This window comes from Varanus komodoensis, unplaced genomic scaffold (genome assembly GCF_004798865.1).
Source record: "Varanus komodoensis strain SLA01 unplaced genomic scaffold, ASM479886v1 scaffold29_1, whole genome shotgun sequence".
Lineage (NCBI taxonomy): Eukaryota > Metazoa > Chordata > Lepidosauria > Squamata > Varanidae > Varanus > Varanus komodoensis.
In genome coordinates this window covers 298,654-313,795 of record NW_025335759.1, presented here as the reverse complement: position 1 = coordinate 313,795, position 15,142 = coordinate 298,654, and the positions used below count along the sequence as shown (strand labels likewise).

The 15,142-nt window shown below is 45.9% G+C and overlaps 1 protein-coding gene across 2 annotated transcripts; it reads right to left on the bottom strand.

Moving 5' to 3' along the window:
* Positions 1-3,893: 3,893 nt before the first annotated feature.
* LOC123025967 (FXYD domain-containing ion transport regulator 5-like) lies at positions 3,894-14,681 on the bottom strand. 2 transcript variants are annotated; one of them, XM_044435159.1, is made up of 10 exons: positions 14,550-14,679; positions 12,826-12,877; positions 10,093-10,167; positions 9,181-9,240; positions 7,527-7,619; positions 7,334-7,381; positions 7,035-7,076; positions 6,492-6,566; positions 4,975-5,023; positions 3,894-4,494 (listed from the first exon to the last, which is right to left on the bottom strand). In XM_044435159.1, exons 1-10 carry the CDS (start codon positions 14,625-14,627, stop codon positions 4,470-4,472), a joined length of 597 nt encoding a protein of 198 aa, XP_044291094.1. In that variant the 5' UTR covers positions 14,628-14,679; the 3' UTR covers positions 3,894-4,469. The 2 variants fall into 2 exon arrangements, with proteins under 2 accessions (XP_044291094.1, XP_044291096.1); XM_044435161.1 differs by lacking the exon at positions 9,181-9,240 and having other exon boundaries at positions 14,550-14,681.
* Positions 14,682-15,142: the final 461 nt, after the last annotated feature.

Here is a 15,142-nt window from a genome sequence, read left to right as displayed (position 1 = left end):
CACAGCTCCAGATAACTTCCCCCAGCAGTTTCATGTCACTGTTGAATAGCATAGGGGTTGAAATGGGACCCTGTGGTACTCCCTGGCATAGCTGGCATAGCAATGATCCCCCAGCAGCACATTCTGGAATTGCCCAGTCAAGTAGGAGTGGATGCAGTGCCTCGCACTCCTAGCCCAGCCTATCCAGAAGGATACCATCACTGATGGTATCAAAAACCACTGAGAGGTCCAGGAGAATCAACAGGGTTGAACTCCCTTGCCTTTCTCCCTTCCCTTGGCTGCCCTGTGGATATAAATAATCTGACTCAGTCAAGAGTGCCTGGATCTCTTCAGCCACCCGCTGCTCAAGCACTTTGCCCAGGAGGGGGATGTTGGCCCCTGGTCAATAGTTACCGACATCCTTTGGGTCCAGGTTAGGCTGTTTCTGGAGTGGCTTAATTACAGCCTCTTTTAGAAAGGCTGGCACTATTCCCACTCTCAAGGAGGAGTTCACAGCCTCCTGGGCCCGGGTTGAAATCCCTGCTTTAGTTGCTTTAATGAGCCATGAGGGGCGACGCTCAAGTACACAGGTGGAGGGCTGGACTTGACCATGCACCTGGTCCATATGCTTGGGCCTCAATAACTGAAGCTCATCCGATAAAACTGGACCAGCTTTGACTTTTGAGTCATTTAGGTTAAAATCCTGTACCGCCTGGGAGAGCATCCCAGGAACATGGGATTTTTCAAGTTCCCCTCCTGAAGACATAGACACTGCTACAACTTTGGGAAGGGAGACTTCACGTTATTGTCCTTCCACGTGCCTTCCCATGACCCTTGCAGTTGCAGTGGGAAGAACTGTGCTGTTTGCGTTCCAAAGTCACAAATGTGAGCTTTGATGACCTTGCAAAGGTAAAAAAGGGGCAAACTGGTAGGAGGGAAGGAGACAGGATCCATATCTGCAGAAGCTTCCGTACTCTGCCTCCAGTAGCATGACTCCTTTAGATGGTCCCTGAGGCCATCTAGAGGGAAAAATATTAAAAAGGAGAATCATAAATCTCCAGCCCAGCCAGGCCGCTATAGAGGCCTCCATCCATTATCGGGTAACCTAATCGGGGTGTACCATTGGGAACTTGAGGAGGGATTCCATTTGGCCCTGCTGGTTTGTTTCAGTTTCAGTTGAGGGGTGTTGCTTTGGAAAACTTCAATTGTCTTTTTCCCAACCAACGTCACCACGCGTTCAGAGCTCTCCTTGGTCCTGAAGTACTGGATTAGCACTACATGGTTCAATCTGCCATTTTGAGACCTGCATCTGCTGGGGTATCGCCATGTCTCCTTCAGGTTGTTCTCTGTTCTAGTTTGCTTCCTTTCTGACTTTGTTGTCTGTGTTAGAGTGGGATTCTCCTGCAGCTGTTTCCGCTTGTGGACCATGTGTGAGAAAAATAGCTGCTTTGGTCACACCTTCTCAAGGCCTGCTGACTGGTCTCCAGAAGAGAAGTTGGAGGAGGAAGAGGAGTCATGGGAGGGGCCACGGAATGTGGGCCATTTCCAGACATTGAGATAGAGAAGCAGAGATGCTTATCTTAAGGCCAGACTCCCCAGGTGGGCCGGTAGTCTCTGGGAATAACCAGGATGTACAGCTGGTGGGAGGGGACTTGGAACAGGGGAGTTTCCTAGACATAGACAGGTGGGCTTAGCTGTTGACACCATGGCACATCATCAACTGAGAAGGGTGGCCCAACTGGAGGATCGGCATGCAGAGAGGAGACATGTTCATTTTCAGAAGGCCCCTCCCAAAGGGATGGGTTGCAGGCATGCTAATAAGGAGAGTTGCTGGAGGTGAATACTAGACTGGGTTCATTGAAACAACCTGTGCGTGCTGAGAGAATCAGTCTGGATGTTTATGCATCTGGAAACCAGTTTGGCCCATAAAGAATGTTTTGGAAGGAAGGTCAGAGGCTTTGAATGTGCAAAGGGAGAAATCCTAGCTCATGATGCTCCATTTCTCTGTGTCAGTGGTTTGGAGATGAGAGCCCCATAATTTTGGCAAGAGTTCATCCATATGTAGATCCCTTAACTGAATAGAATACATACATACATACATCAATACATAAAATATCCTTACTCACTTTTATTCTATTTAGATACCAGCTGTCTTGTCACAAGGAACACAGGGTAGCTTACATAATCCCCCCTTTCATCCATTTTATACTCACAACAACTATGTAAGGCAACTCAGCCTGAGAGTCGAATTCTCCCTGTGAGTTTCATGGCTGCGAGGGGTCTAGAACCCAGATCTCTGACTCTAACTAACAAATCACTGATCAAATGCAGGAAAGGAAGTTGAAAGGTATGTCACAGGAAGGACATGGTGCATTGTGGGGCTTACACACTGGAGAGCAAGCATAGTTTCTGGTGATAAAATCCTCATGACAAGGGAGGGGAAGCAGCTTGTTATACAATAATTTCAGAAACAGAATTCTTGCGGTGGCCTTAAATGTCAAACAGAAGTCATGAATTCTTTGCTCCAGCAGAGATAGGTGCTGACTTCATCTGGTTTGATTTGGTAGGACAAAAATCACAGATTGAATCCCAGGGCCTTTAGCCATGTCTTGGTGCTGAATTAGGGTGTCACCTCTTTATACTCCTGACAGCTTCCTTGCCTTAAACAACTGATTCAACTTGGTTGGTTCCATGCCAGGAATAGGGTTATCTGCTGAATTTAACTGGAGCACATGGGGTGAGAATTTTGTTTTGATCCATTTTCCATGAGAATTTGCCAAAATAAATTGAGGCAAAGTTTAAGGACCAGACAATTTACACACTTCCAGTGCTTACAAGAAGATACCTATTCTGTGAGAACTGAGAACAATACCAACATGCTTCTTACCATGTATTGGGACGCACAGCAGCCTCTGAGCTTAGAGGCTGACAAGCACAGCGAAAGGAGGCCATATGGTATCCAGGGCACTCCATTTCTTTTTATATTTTGTTGCTCTTATATTGATCTGTTTTTGTGATTGAAATTGTTTTCAGTATTGTATTTTTAACCTCGTCTTAGATGTGAACTTAATGTTTCTTTGTGAATCAGATAGGGATTTCATTATTTTTAAGCCATTTACAAACATCACAAACACATTCAAATTCATTATCATCTCAGCTTCCAATTAAAAATGCAAGTTTCTAGCCATGATGGTGCAAATAGGCACTCTTCCTCTGATCCTGGAGGGAGTGCCTAGCCATCTGGACCAGAAGGCATTGATAGCCGCCTCTTCCATGAGCCACTTGCAGTGGTTAAGCTGGGGTAGTCCCTGGGGCCAAAGTCCAGGGCCCATGCAGCCCCTGGTGGGTGGTGCTGAATGACACCCAGTGGATCACAGTTGAGGAGTTCATCACTCCAGTTTGCTCCTATAATCCTGGTTAGTGCTGTAATTTAAGTGAGCTTCCAATGCCAAACTGCATGTTCTCAGAATATATTACAGGGAGAAAGCACTCTAACATATATGGAATTTATATGGTAGTTTTATATGGAATTTATATGGAACATATATGGTAGCTTTCATACCATAAAGCATGGAATGCTGTGCACACAGGGGAGAAGATAAATGAGAATGGTGCACTTCACAACGGAAGCAATACCAAAGCCTATCTCAAGGGGGTGCCATTAAACAATTCAGTGTCATTACATAGCTACCCAGAGCCGGTCTTGTGTGGCATAGTTGAATGAGCGCTGGACCAAAGCTTCGGACATCTGGTTTCTAGCCCACACCATTGTAACGCCATGCGGAAGTACATATTTTCAGGAAGTTCATGGTATGCTGGCGATCCCATTGAGATTATAACTTCTTCCCAAACATGGCCATGTATGCAAGGCCAATGAAAGCAAAGAATGCAATAAAGTCAGAAAACTTAGAAAAAACAGACCACGCCAAGACTTTATTTTGCAAGTACAGAAATTGAGACCTCATGGCATGGAAAGAACACAGACGGGTTTTATTTGGCACGGAACACCCACAGCATGCCCACAATCCATGTGCCAACACACGTCTCTGCTGACCTCAGGCTGCACAAAGAAAAGAATGAAGAATTCACAATTGTTCTGGCTGTAGAGAGGGGATTTGTTTAATGTAATGAAAATACAGCAGGGTGGGGCAGGAAGAGAATAGATCAGTAGGAGAGTTGTAAGGGGGCTATAAAGCCATCAAGGCTAGACCCCCGCTCCACTTCCACATGTGGTCACCCTTCCAGCTGAAGGCCCACTTCTTTCCAGCTTAGCAAAGGTGATGTGACATGTTTGTTCGATGGATAGTTACGCAGGCAGGACCAATGTTATGGGAGGAGGACAAGTTGGGCGTTGAGGAAGGGGGGGATGGATGGTGTGTGTTGTAGGTGGGGGGAAAATTAAGCAACCACCTCTCCATGGGAAAACAACAGAAAAGGTCCAATGATCCATCTACATCCAGACTGAGGCATCCTGCGGATGCGATGTGTTGTTAAGCCTGTGCCACATTATATGTTCTGAAAAGAAAGTGAACAAGGATCAGGGTATGAAATACTATGGGAATACATTGAGCAATGTACTTGATAATGCATTTACCCTGGCATTTAGCCTTTCACAAGGCAGAGACTGTTCAGACAACACAGTAACCCTACATTTAAGGGTTGGGAAAGGGTTGTCATTGAATCATGGGTTGTCATTGGAATGAGGACTGTTGTGATCTCAGAACATAACTGTGTTAACCACAAACAACCCATAGCTCAGAACCCAAGAAGAAGCCATGGGTTCCTTTCATGGGTTGTTTGTGCTTAACAAACCCTAGTTTGTTACCATGGCAGGGTCCTGACAGCAAGATAAATCACATTTCAACAATAACTCATGGTCCAGCAACCTATGTTTGATCCATATGAGACCCTTGAGTGTGGGGTCAGAGCTTGTCTTAACCCAGTCAAAATGTATTAGCAAAGGGGAAGAGAGAGGCACTACAGCTGTTCTCTCACCTTGTCTGCTTCTTCCCTCGGCATCGTGGGAATTTCCCATGTTTACCACCTGGAAGTGGAGAGAAAGAACTGCATGAACTTCATCTTCTACAGCCAGGAACCAGATAGAAAGTTGTGGGGCACTTAAGAGGTATTATCATTATCCCTTTTGATACTGCTTCCCCTAGGATGCTCAGAATCAGTGCTGGATTTTCTACCTAAAACTGATACTGCATTTTACAACCATAACAGCATGGGAAAATACAAAGCACATTGAGGTCATGACTCTATGGACACTAGACACTGCCTAAATAGCCGTAGGAAAGGTTGGAGTTCCAGCTTCAACCCTGGAAACACAGTTCAAGGTTGGAGCTGGAACTGGAACCTAAGATCACCCTCCCTCCAGTCAGTGGTTCTTCCACACCAGCTCTGGTCCCAAGCCCAGAAGGCTGACCTCTGAGCCCCCAGCGCCTAGGTGATCCAGGGAGATATGAGGAGGGAAGCTCTGCTGGGATATGTTGGACTTTGGCAGGCCTTCAGTCTATCCTGAGGATGGCCAACAGATGGCCAACATCAGCCGACAGAGTTCTCTGTGGGGCAAGCAAAGAACAGAAGCAACCTTTGCCTCCCTGTTCTTTTTATCCTTGATAGGATGCCCAAAAACCTCTGATTTCAGAGGGTTATGGGAAGCCAAACTGGATGACTTGGTAAGAGATTCTTAATGAAGCTTCCAGCAGCAAATGCCATGAGACATCAGGAGTAAGACCTTCATTTTGGTACGTTGAGTAGTTCATAAGTAATAGATATGTGTGCTATTTTTTAAAGAAGTTAAAGCCACAATTCTCATTAATTAGGTTTTAGCATATAAGCAATAAGCAAATATGCTTTCGGTGTTGTAGAGACTAATGGAAAAATAAAGAATTTACTTTCCCAAATCTGAAAAGGGAAATACAGACCCAAAATTAAATACAGACCCTTATGCAGACAGAATGCTTAACCCTGGTCACCTAAAGAGCTAACTTATGTTTAAAGAGTGGCCACAAACCGGATGTGAAATAAAGTTCAAAGCAGGCTTGAATATCATGGATAGACTGAAGCATCAAGAAAATCGTGATCAGCACTTGCAAAGTTACAAACACTTCTCACTAGTATCTCCCTGCCAATGCCTTTGTGGGGATTGGGTTTTCCCCAGTAGGCTAATATTCTTATTAAGCAAAATAGCAGGACATGAATCCAATACATACATGCATACACACGCTATTTCAATGGTTCACATGATCAACAGGGCCCACACTGGCTTAGTAAGGGGTCCAGTGATTGTGTGAACTGGCCCTTGGAATGTCTGGGGGTCTGAACCAGAGCTAATTTGCAACAGACCATACTTAATGCTAACCACGGGCAAGCATTCTTGGAACTCAAGAACAATAAAGGGAAGAGGAGAGTAACACGACAAGGTCACGGCGTGCTTTCACTACACGCCCCCACTTTTACACCCTGAGTCAAACCAGCTCCGCTTATGCTAGTCCTGCCATGCGTACAGGTGAGGATCAGGATGCCAAGGATGAAGAGGACTGCAGCAGCCACTAAACCCCATTTTCGCAGGGAGTAATAGTCTGCAAGGCAAAGAGAGACCATAAGCACTCCGTTCAGTGTGGTGCGGTGGTTAAGAGCACAGAGCTGGGACTCGGGCAATCTAGGTTCTAGTCCCTCCCCGGATATGGCGCCAGCGGGGTGCTTTGGACCAGTCACAGACTCTCAGCCTGACCTACGTCACAGGGCTGATATTGTGAAGGTAATGCTGAGGACAGGGGAAGGAGAATTATGTAAGCTACTTTGGGTTCTTTGCAAGAAAAAAGGGAGATATAAGCCTAGTGAATGAATAAATAAATCCATGCATCAGATGAAACATCAAGGTGGATCTGCAGTGGCTGAAACCATCAACAGACTTTGGGGAGGGGCTTAGGAGTTGCAGTCAGTTGGGATGCACGTGTGTAAGCTGATTCAAGGCAGTGTGCAAGAAATTGGCACCATAATAATGAAGAAGCCTTGGAGGGAAAATGTGTTTCCACCTCGTAACTCACCATAATGAAAGGCATCATCCTCATCCTCGCTCTTCTCAACACCTGAGAAAAATGAAGGAACATGAAACTGATGTGGACATGCAGGTGTCACTTGGGTGGGCACGCACATCCCAGGTTGCACTGGAGATTCATGACCCAAATACTGCCTGACTCACTACCCCTCTGTGGGTGGACATTTGCTAATGTCCGAAGAAAAATAAGGTCACCCTTCTTGCTGCAAAAGTAGGCACTAGAGGTTTCTTCTGAAGAGAAGAAAAGCAGATTGTGTCTTCCACCCCCTTGCTCAGCCTTGGACATACCAGTTCTCCTCTCTTGGTCAACTGATCGCTGTTGAGCTGAGGTAACTCCTGGAAAAGAAAACACAGGGTGGAGGAAGCTGAGGCAACAGGGCTTCCTTGGGCCTAGCCAGCAGGACCCTTGTATCAGTTCTGTCTCTCTCTGGCTGCCACACATGGGAGACCCAAATCCCAGGGACTAGGCTCTTATACTCACCTGCAGTGCTAGTAAATTTCACAATTGTGGAATTGAGGGTTTCAGCTGTTGTCACCGCAGCAGAAGAAATTGCTTCTTCTGTTGTTATCTGTTCTACAAGAGTAAACATTTAGAGATGGATCAAAATCACACAGAAAATGATTTTTCTGTGAATTTCCTCTTTCATGTCCTCCACCTACCATTGAACCAGTTTTCGGCATCCCTGCCCATGAATCAGGAGAACTTTGGGCATAACTGAGAATCCAGTTTGAAACCTGATTTTTTGAATTGTTGGAGTGGATTATGGATCCTGGCTTGTTTGGACACATTTGACTCTAATCTTGAGTTTGGAGTGGAAATTATGCAAAGCTGTCCCTTCCCAAGTTTGTTTACCCGCTTGAGAGAAGTAAGGAGCAAAGTATGCAGTTTAGTCACATGATGGATTATTAAGCTTAGATTCTTGGCTTATTATTGTAGGCAAAAATAGCGCACGCGAGACAGATTGAGAGAGAGATTGAGAGAGAGATGCTATGTACATTTTAACATTTTTTTAACATTTCTGAGAAATACTCCCTAATAATATTTTCTAAGAGATGTTCATTATTACCATTATGATGTCACCCATCAAAAATATTCCCTGGGCAATTAAGAGAATAAAAATAAACAAAACACAGTATTCAAAATACAATAGTTAAGACTAAGAAAAAGGCAGCATAAAATGTTTCTTCTAGTGAACATTTAACAGGCATCCCAGATTAAGAATGGTTTGAATACAATCCTGTGCCTGCCTGGACAGAAAAAAGTCTTGCAACATCCACAGGACTGCACCCCTTCCTTGTTTATGTCTAACTTAAGAGCTGTATTAATGCAATGAAAAGTGAAAGCTCTAGATGTGTTGAAAATACAAGGTTGCTTAAAATGCCTGGGAGAATGAATAACAACACTGAGAGCCAGTGTCGTGGCTAAGGGTGCAGGGTTTTATATGATCTGGCCAGGGCAACTTCTTCTTCCTTCTCTTTTCTCCTCCTATATTCTTTATTTACTTATTTTATACTGTTAATTTTAATTTTTTATTATTATGTTTGTATCTCCGTGTATTTTTTGTATTTTTGTATTTAGTGGTAATTTATTATGTTCTATTGTATTTCAATGTATTTTATTGTGTTGTAAGCCGCCCCAAGGCTTCGGCAAGGGGCGGCATAGAAATGTTAATAATAATAATAATAATAATAATAATAATAATAATAATAATAATAATCCCTGCTCAGCCATGGAGCACACTGGGTGACCTTAGGCAAGCTAGGCTTTCAGCCCAATCCACCTCACAGGGTCGTTGTTGTGAGGATAAGATTGAGAGCAGGAGGAGTAATGTTCTGTAAGTCTCGTTGAGTTCCTTCAAAGGAAAAACTGTGGGGTATAACAATAATTAAATAAACATGCTGACATTCTGGAAACTAGATGCCTTCAGGATAGCCTCTCTGCAATGGCTATTCCGTACCTGTGGTGCGACTGCTGAAAAGGCCTGCTTTCCAGTGCTCACTCACACCACTCATTTGGCAAGGGGATCTCAGATTAAGGCCTCTGAAGATCTTAAGTTTCAGGTAGGGGCACATACGGAGGAGGGGCTTTTTCAGGTAACCGGGCCCGAAGGCCAAGGATGCTGTGAGTCACCTACCAGTTGTTCCATATTCTTGGGAGACATCCTCACTGACCCATGCAGTACTTGGATCTATGGCTGCAATACAAGACCATGACATGGAGAAGAAAGGGTGAGTGAGAAAAATCCACAAGTTCCTTTCTGCCTCCATCCAGAGAGGAATGCACACTCCCACTGGGAGCATGACCAAGGGTGTTTCTGCATCTTCGTGGCAGCAGGTTGAAAGAGGGATCAACATCCCACTTCAGCATCTGGTCAAACACATTTTGGAGGTCTTTATTTTGTTTCACGCACCTACCAAGCCCATCCGACCACCAGCAAGGGAGAAACAGAAGGTATACATGTGTAGACCATGGGCAATTAGACCACTTCCAAATCACTTTCAAAGAATCCCTTTTCTCCATCTCATAAGCCTCAATCTGTCAACATCACAAAGGAAGCCCTTGTGCTGTGGGAAAGAAACAGCAACTCCATCACTGTGCTCAAAGATCAAAGGGTTGTGCTTAAGATCTCACATAAATGCATGCCCTGAAGTCTTGCTGCATTTGTTTAAATATGGAAAGCAGCCTTACAAGATGGGAATTTAGAGCAGAGAAGTAGCCTAGGAAGGGAGCACCAATCCTATCCATGCCAACTGCTTATCATATCCCCAGCATGAATCCCCACTTCTTGTGGGGCTTAGAATGTGGCCCTGTGGGCACTTCTTCGTTTTTATTTTACCTAAATCTTTTGTATGCTGTGCCTTATGTGTGGCATCTCAGGACAGCTTATAATCATTAAAACAGCCACAGTAAAACAGCAATAAATAACAATTAAGCAAAAAATACAAATTAAATGATTTTGCCAGTAGGGGAGGTCCATCCATCAGGGGAAAGCCAGGCATGGTGCACTCCATTGGTCAGAGAGTAAACCGCAAGCCAAAAGACTCACTTATTGAAACCCAGGTGGGTTCTTGCTGCGTATTCCTGGTTTCCTCCAACTGTTCTGTAGCTGGGGCTGAAGTTCCTGGAACACACACAAGCGTTCAGTGGGCAACAGTCCCCTCCCTGTATGATTGCCAAAGTATTTCGTTCATTTCGTTTCATCCTACCCACCCCAGGGGTAGGACAGGGGTAGGATATCGTTCCCCACCCCATTCACTCCAGTAATTTATTCCCACAGCACTCCTGTGAGGTAGATCAAGCTGAGAAAGGGGGAAAGCTGAGCCCAAGCCAACTCTGCAAGCTTCACAGCTCACTGAGGGATTGAACTTAACTCTCTCTGATCGTGCTCTGACACAACCTTTTCCCACCGGGTGTCCTGCAGATAGGTTGGACAGCCCCTGTGTGGGACAGAAAGGCACCGTGGGTCCTGGAATAAAGCTTCCCACCATGACTCTAACCACTGCACCATACAAATAGATGGAAACCGAAAATTGGAAAGATTCAAGGAGAGGCAGCAGGAGGGGAAGCACATGTGAGCAAAGGGTCGCCTAATCCAGGGGAATCCCATGGTGCCAAGCTCAAGAGTACAGAAGATGGTGGGGCAGAAGGCCTAGCAAAGATCTGGGCCTCCAGATGAAAGATTTGGGGCTCTCACCCTGGTGGGCTGTTCCCCCAACACAGCCTCTGCTCCCTCCTGTGCTACAGCATTTTCAAACTTTTACCTTCTTTCCAGAGGTTTTGAAAGGCAGCTGTTGAGTGCAACTACCTGGATTTCAGGACTCAGCTGGGGGAGGCCTGCCCAGAGGAGACCCCGATCCATCTCCAGCCATGCTTGGCCTGTGAGTAACACTCACTGTAGGCCACCTGACAAGACCATGATAGAGAGACACGTGACTCACTAACCTACTGTGGCTCCACATACCATGTGAACCCAGTCTAGGCTTCTCCCAGTCTCTGCAGCAGAGCAGGTGTCCATGGTAAGAAGAATATTTTGGGCAAGGCCCACTCCTGTTCTGCATACCTGGCTATTTTCCAGAAAGAGTTTCAAGTTAGCTGGTGCAGCTGGTCAGGGCAAGGGTTTCCTAGAGCTTCTTTCCTAGAGCCAGGAGGGCTTCTGTCCTAACCGCTCTTTCCATGATGCGATGCTCAAAAGCCTCAAGGCAACTGGGAGATGCGTTCTGCCTCACATACACATAGAAGAGACACCTGGCCTGTGATACAGTTGTGTTGACTTCCCTGAACCCTTGAAAATACCATACAACATTTTGACTCATTTACTGTGGATTACTTTTTTGTATGCATGGTAAAATATTTCACAACAATAATGTCTTTACTATATTCCCCCCCTCAAATGTTCCTATTCCTTCCTTCCTTCCTTCCTTCCTTCCTTCCTTCCTTCCTTCCTTCATTCCTCTCTCCTCTCCTCTTGCCTTTTTCTTTCTTCCTTTCTGTCTTGGTAATTAAAAAGAGGAAAAAATGCTCTTGCAAATTCTCCCCCCTTCCGCACACACACATCTCGATATATAAACACACAGTTCCACCTACAGTTTTCCTACTTCAGGTCGCAGACTGCAAGATCTACCTGGATCAGGGCACAAGGCTGTTAATTGACTCTACCTACTTTTGGTTTCATCACTCAGCTGAGAGCTCAAAGCTACATGAGCAACATTTTTTGTTTTTTCTCTATGTCACTTTTACAGCAAAGTTGGGAAGCAAGTTAAAACTTGAGCATTGAGTTATTCCAATCAAAATTTCCATTTCCCTGCTTCTGATAACAGCAACGGAACAGTGATTTGCTTCCTGATTAATACTTTTGGTTTGCCTGGAATTTCAAAGTGCTTTGTTAGTCCTGCCTCCTCTTCCATTCCTGCCCAGCTGCACCACTGTGGTTTTAAAATTTGACTGTGCTAATCAGTAGAGAGTTAAAATGCTGGAAAGAATCCCGTGTCCATCCAGCCTAGACCCTCCCCAAACCAGAACGTCCCAACCAATATAATGGAGCCCAGAGGTTTCCAAATTTACAGAGGGGAACCGAACTGAAACTCAACCTGCAACTTGGGAGCAGTTTTTCGTTCACCTGTCACAGCAGTCTTCTTTTCTATATCCACCGCCCCCACCCTGCTAGTGAGCTCCTGAATCTTTTGCACCACTGACTGACCCACTAATAACTGATCAGGCTGCACAGTCAATTTGCCCATTAAGGGCTTCACATTGTGGAACATGTATGCTGAAACAGCACAGCCTTAAAAGCATGGCATTACATTGCATAAGAGATCCAAACCAGAGAAGCAAAACAGCAGGGCTTCTTTCTTTCTCACATCTTGGAAACTGTACTCTGAAGAATATTTGACATCTTTGCTAGGGGGCAGATCAAAGTTTAAGTCAAGAGCTGACCCAGGAACTGGCACCACCAGGGGACCCTTCCAGATCTTGCTGAATCATAATTCCAGATGACTCCTACACATCTGCTAATGTGGATGACTGCAGCTAATGGAGAACATGAGCCAGTGGGCTGGGGTGTTGGACTGGGGCTGGCGAGATCCAGGCTTCAGTCCACACTTAACCCATGAAGCCCACTGAATCACTGGATGGGCCATTCACTGACTCTCACCCTGATCTACCTCACAGGATTGTTGTGAGGATAAAATGGAGAGGAAGAGGAACAGATAAAAATGCCACTGACCCATCCTTACAGATATTAGCTATTGCACATAGCTGAAGAATACCTTGTGCATCTTACCTTGTGCATCCACTGTGATGGTGAGGCTCACGAGGAAAAGCAGCAAAAAGAGCTGAGAAAGAAGCGACAAAAAGCCATCTGTCAGTCATGCCGCAGGGTCAGGCTGTATCCCATCGCTGCTGTCCTGAACCTACGCCATAGCTGTCTCCTGCACTGCGGGCCACCGAGGGAGGAAGGCACAACTGCAAGCGAGGCACAGCCCTGCATCCAGACTGCCGAGCAGGGGTTCTAAATGGAGCCTGCAGCCACGCCAGCGTCAAAGAAGGTGTATGTTTGCTTAGATCAGCTGCCCCAACCTGCCACCCTCCAGATAATTTGGACTGCAACTTCCATCAGTCCCATCCAGCACAGTCCATGGTCAGGAATGTGAGGATTTGCCCAAATTTCTGGAAGGCTCCAGACTGAGGAAGGTTAGTTTATGCATTGACTGGAGTTGTAGCCCAGACTGCATTTGCTTGTCCGCTTGCAAGCATTAGAAGACCCTAATCATTTATTTTGATGCTAGTCCTCATTGTGGCTTACAGCATTTTTTAAAAATGTGATGGGTACACCAAAAACCACACACTTCAGCCAAAAGACAGACAGACAGACAGCACTGCAGGAGCAATTCTTTTCCCAGCCATCTTTTTGATTTTACTGCAATACAACCAAATAAAAATGAGATTTCCTGATGCATGCTGTTTGGCCAACATTTTGAATCAAACCAGAACAAGAGACCTAAGGAATATAAACACACACACACACACACACACACACACACACGGATCCTACCCTACATGTTGCCCAACACTGTTTTAGGGAACCGTCTCATCCACCTAATGGACATCTCTGACTCAACAGCTCTGATGAGATCTCAGGCTCTCAGTAGGTCCAGTCTTGGGAGCTGGAAAGATACTGACATTTCCCCACAGTGGAAGATGCACTTCTCCTTTTAGTCTGACGGGTGACGAGGTTGCAGCTTGCCAGAGGAAAACTCCAAAGGACGTGAGAGCCATGATGCAGCTGCCCGCGTCTGAGAAGGCAGCTCTGATCTGTCAGACTGCCAATGTCCTAGAAAGGAGCCTGTTGGAGTTTATCAAAACCTAGCAGGGCCCCTCATGCTGCCGGCATCACAAGGCCAGAGAGGTTTTTTTAGGCCGCTCCTCCTGGCTCCATTTCAAAAGGCTGTAGTTCCAGCATCACTGAAATTAACCATCCATCCCCTAACATTTAGCTATGTAACTGAGAAGTCAAATGTTGCTTTTCTTTCCCCCTCCCACATCCCACACACCAATGCGCCAAAGTTCGTTACTTTCCAGCCAGCCTGTTCTAAGAAGCAGAGCTTTGTCTGCATCTCAGACCAGAAGCAGCCCAGGGACTATAACCTGAACTTTTAGCTCAGGCAGGGGGAGGGAGATGGAGGACAAGAGACCCGTCAGCGCTATCCCCAGGTTTCTGGTTTCTTTCTGGTTTCTGGCCCGCAGCTCAGCCGTCCTGCTCGCCACAAGCCCACCTCCTCTCACCCCAGCCCCACCCTGGGACATGTGGTTCTCATTTCCACTGAGCCAAGGGGTGGCGTCTTCTGCCACCAATCCAGCCCAAAGGGTTAATCCCCAGCAGGAAATTTTCTCAGCTGACACATTGTTCCAGAAAGACACAGGAAGCCGTGGGGAAATGCAGTTCTTCTTAGCAGGGAGGCCTGGGTGGTCCATGCCGGGAGGCTGGTGCATGTGGGGGTCACTCACCTTCATGGCGGAGGCTCCGCAGGACCGTTCGTGCGGCATTCTGGGCATCCACGAGCAAAGGGAAGGCCTAACAGTCATTTCCTCCTCTTGCCACTTCCTGGCCCTAGTGAGCGGCTGTGAGTCATAGGGCACGTGTTCTTACATTTCTAAGTGTGTGGGTATACAGTTAGAGTCCAGCAGTGTGTGTGTTTCAGAGTGTGCCAGAGCGTTCTGTGGAAGTGCGAGACTTCCCCATACATGACGACACGCATTAACCAGACTGAGAGCCATTAATCAGGAATGGAAAAAACCAGCTGTTTTTAAAAACTCTGTGCAGTCGGGTGAGCAGCAAAGAAGGGGGATAATGGGTGTGAAAGTGTGCATGTTTTAAAGGAACACCTTCAGGGTTTAGCTCTTCCTTCTTATGGTATTTCTTATTTAAAACAGGCTTGGCTGGACAACCACTCAGAAGAGGATGCCTTCAAACAGAGAGCTGCCCTCTGGGAAGTGGACATATGGCCACCCTAGCATTTCTATACCTGCCTCCCACTGTCCCATTTCTCACAAAAATATATTAACAAATAGTGTTAGCAAAACATTAGTCTGCTGTGTGT

Bases quoted from the DNA above. Each gene is read 5' to 3' on its own strand.
- LOC123025967 (XM_044435159.1), bottom strand. From the start codon at position 14,627: ATGACTGTTAGGCCTTCCCTTTGCTCGTGGATGCCCAGAATGCCGCAC. The intron at 9,241-10,092 runs GTGAGTCTTTTG...CTTGTATTGCAG, and splicing joins ACCCACCTGGGTTTCAATAA to CCATAGATCCAAGTACTGCA. The intron at 7,382-7,526 runs GTGAGTATAAGA...TTTCTTTTCCAG, and splicing joins GAAATTTACTAGCACTGCAG to GAGTTACCTCAGCTCAACAG.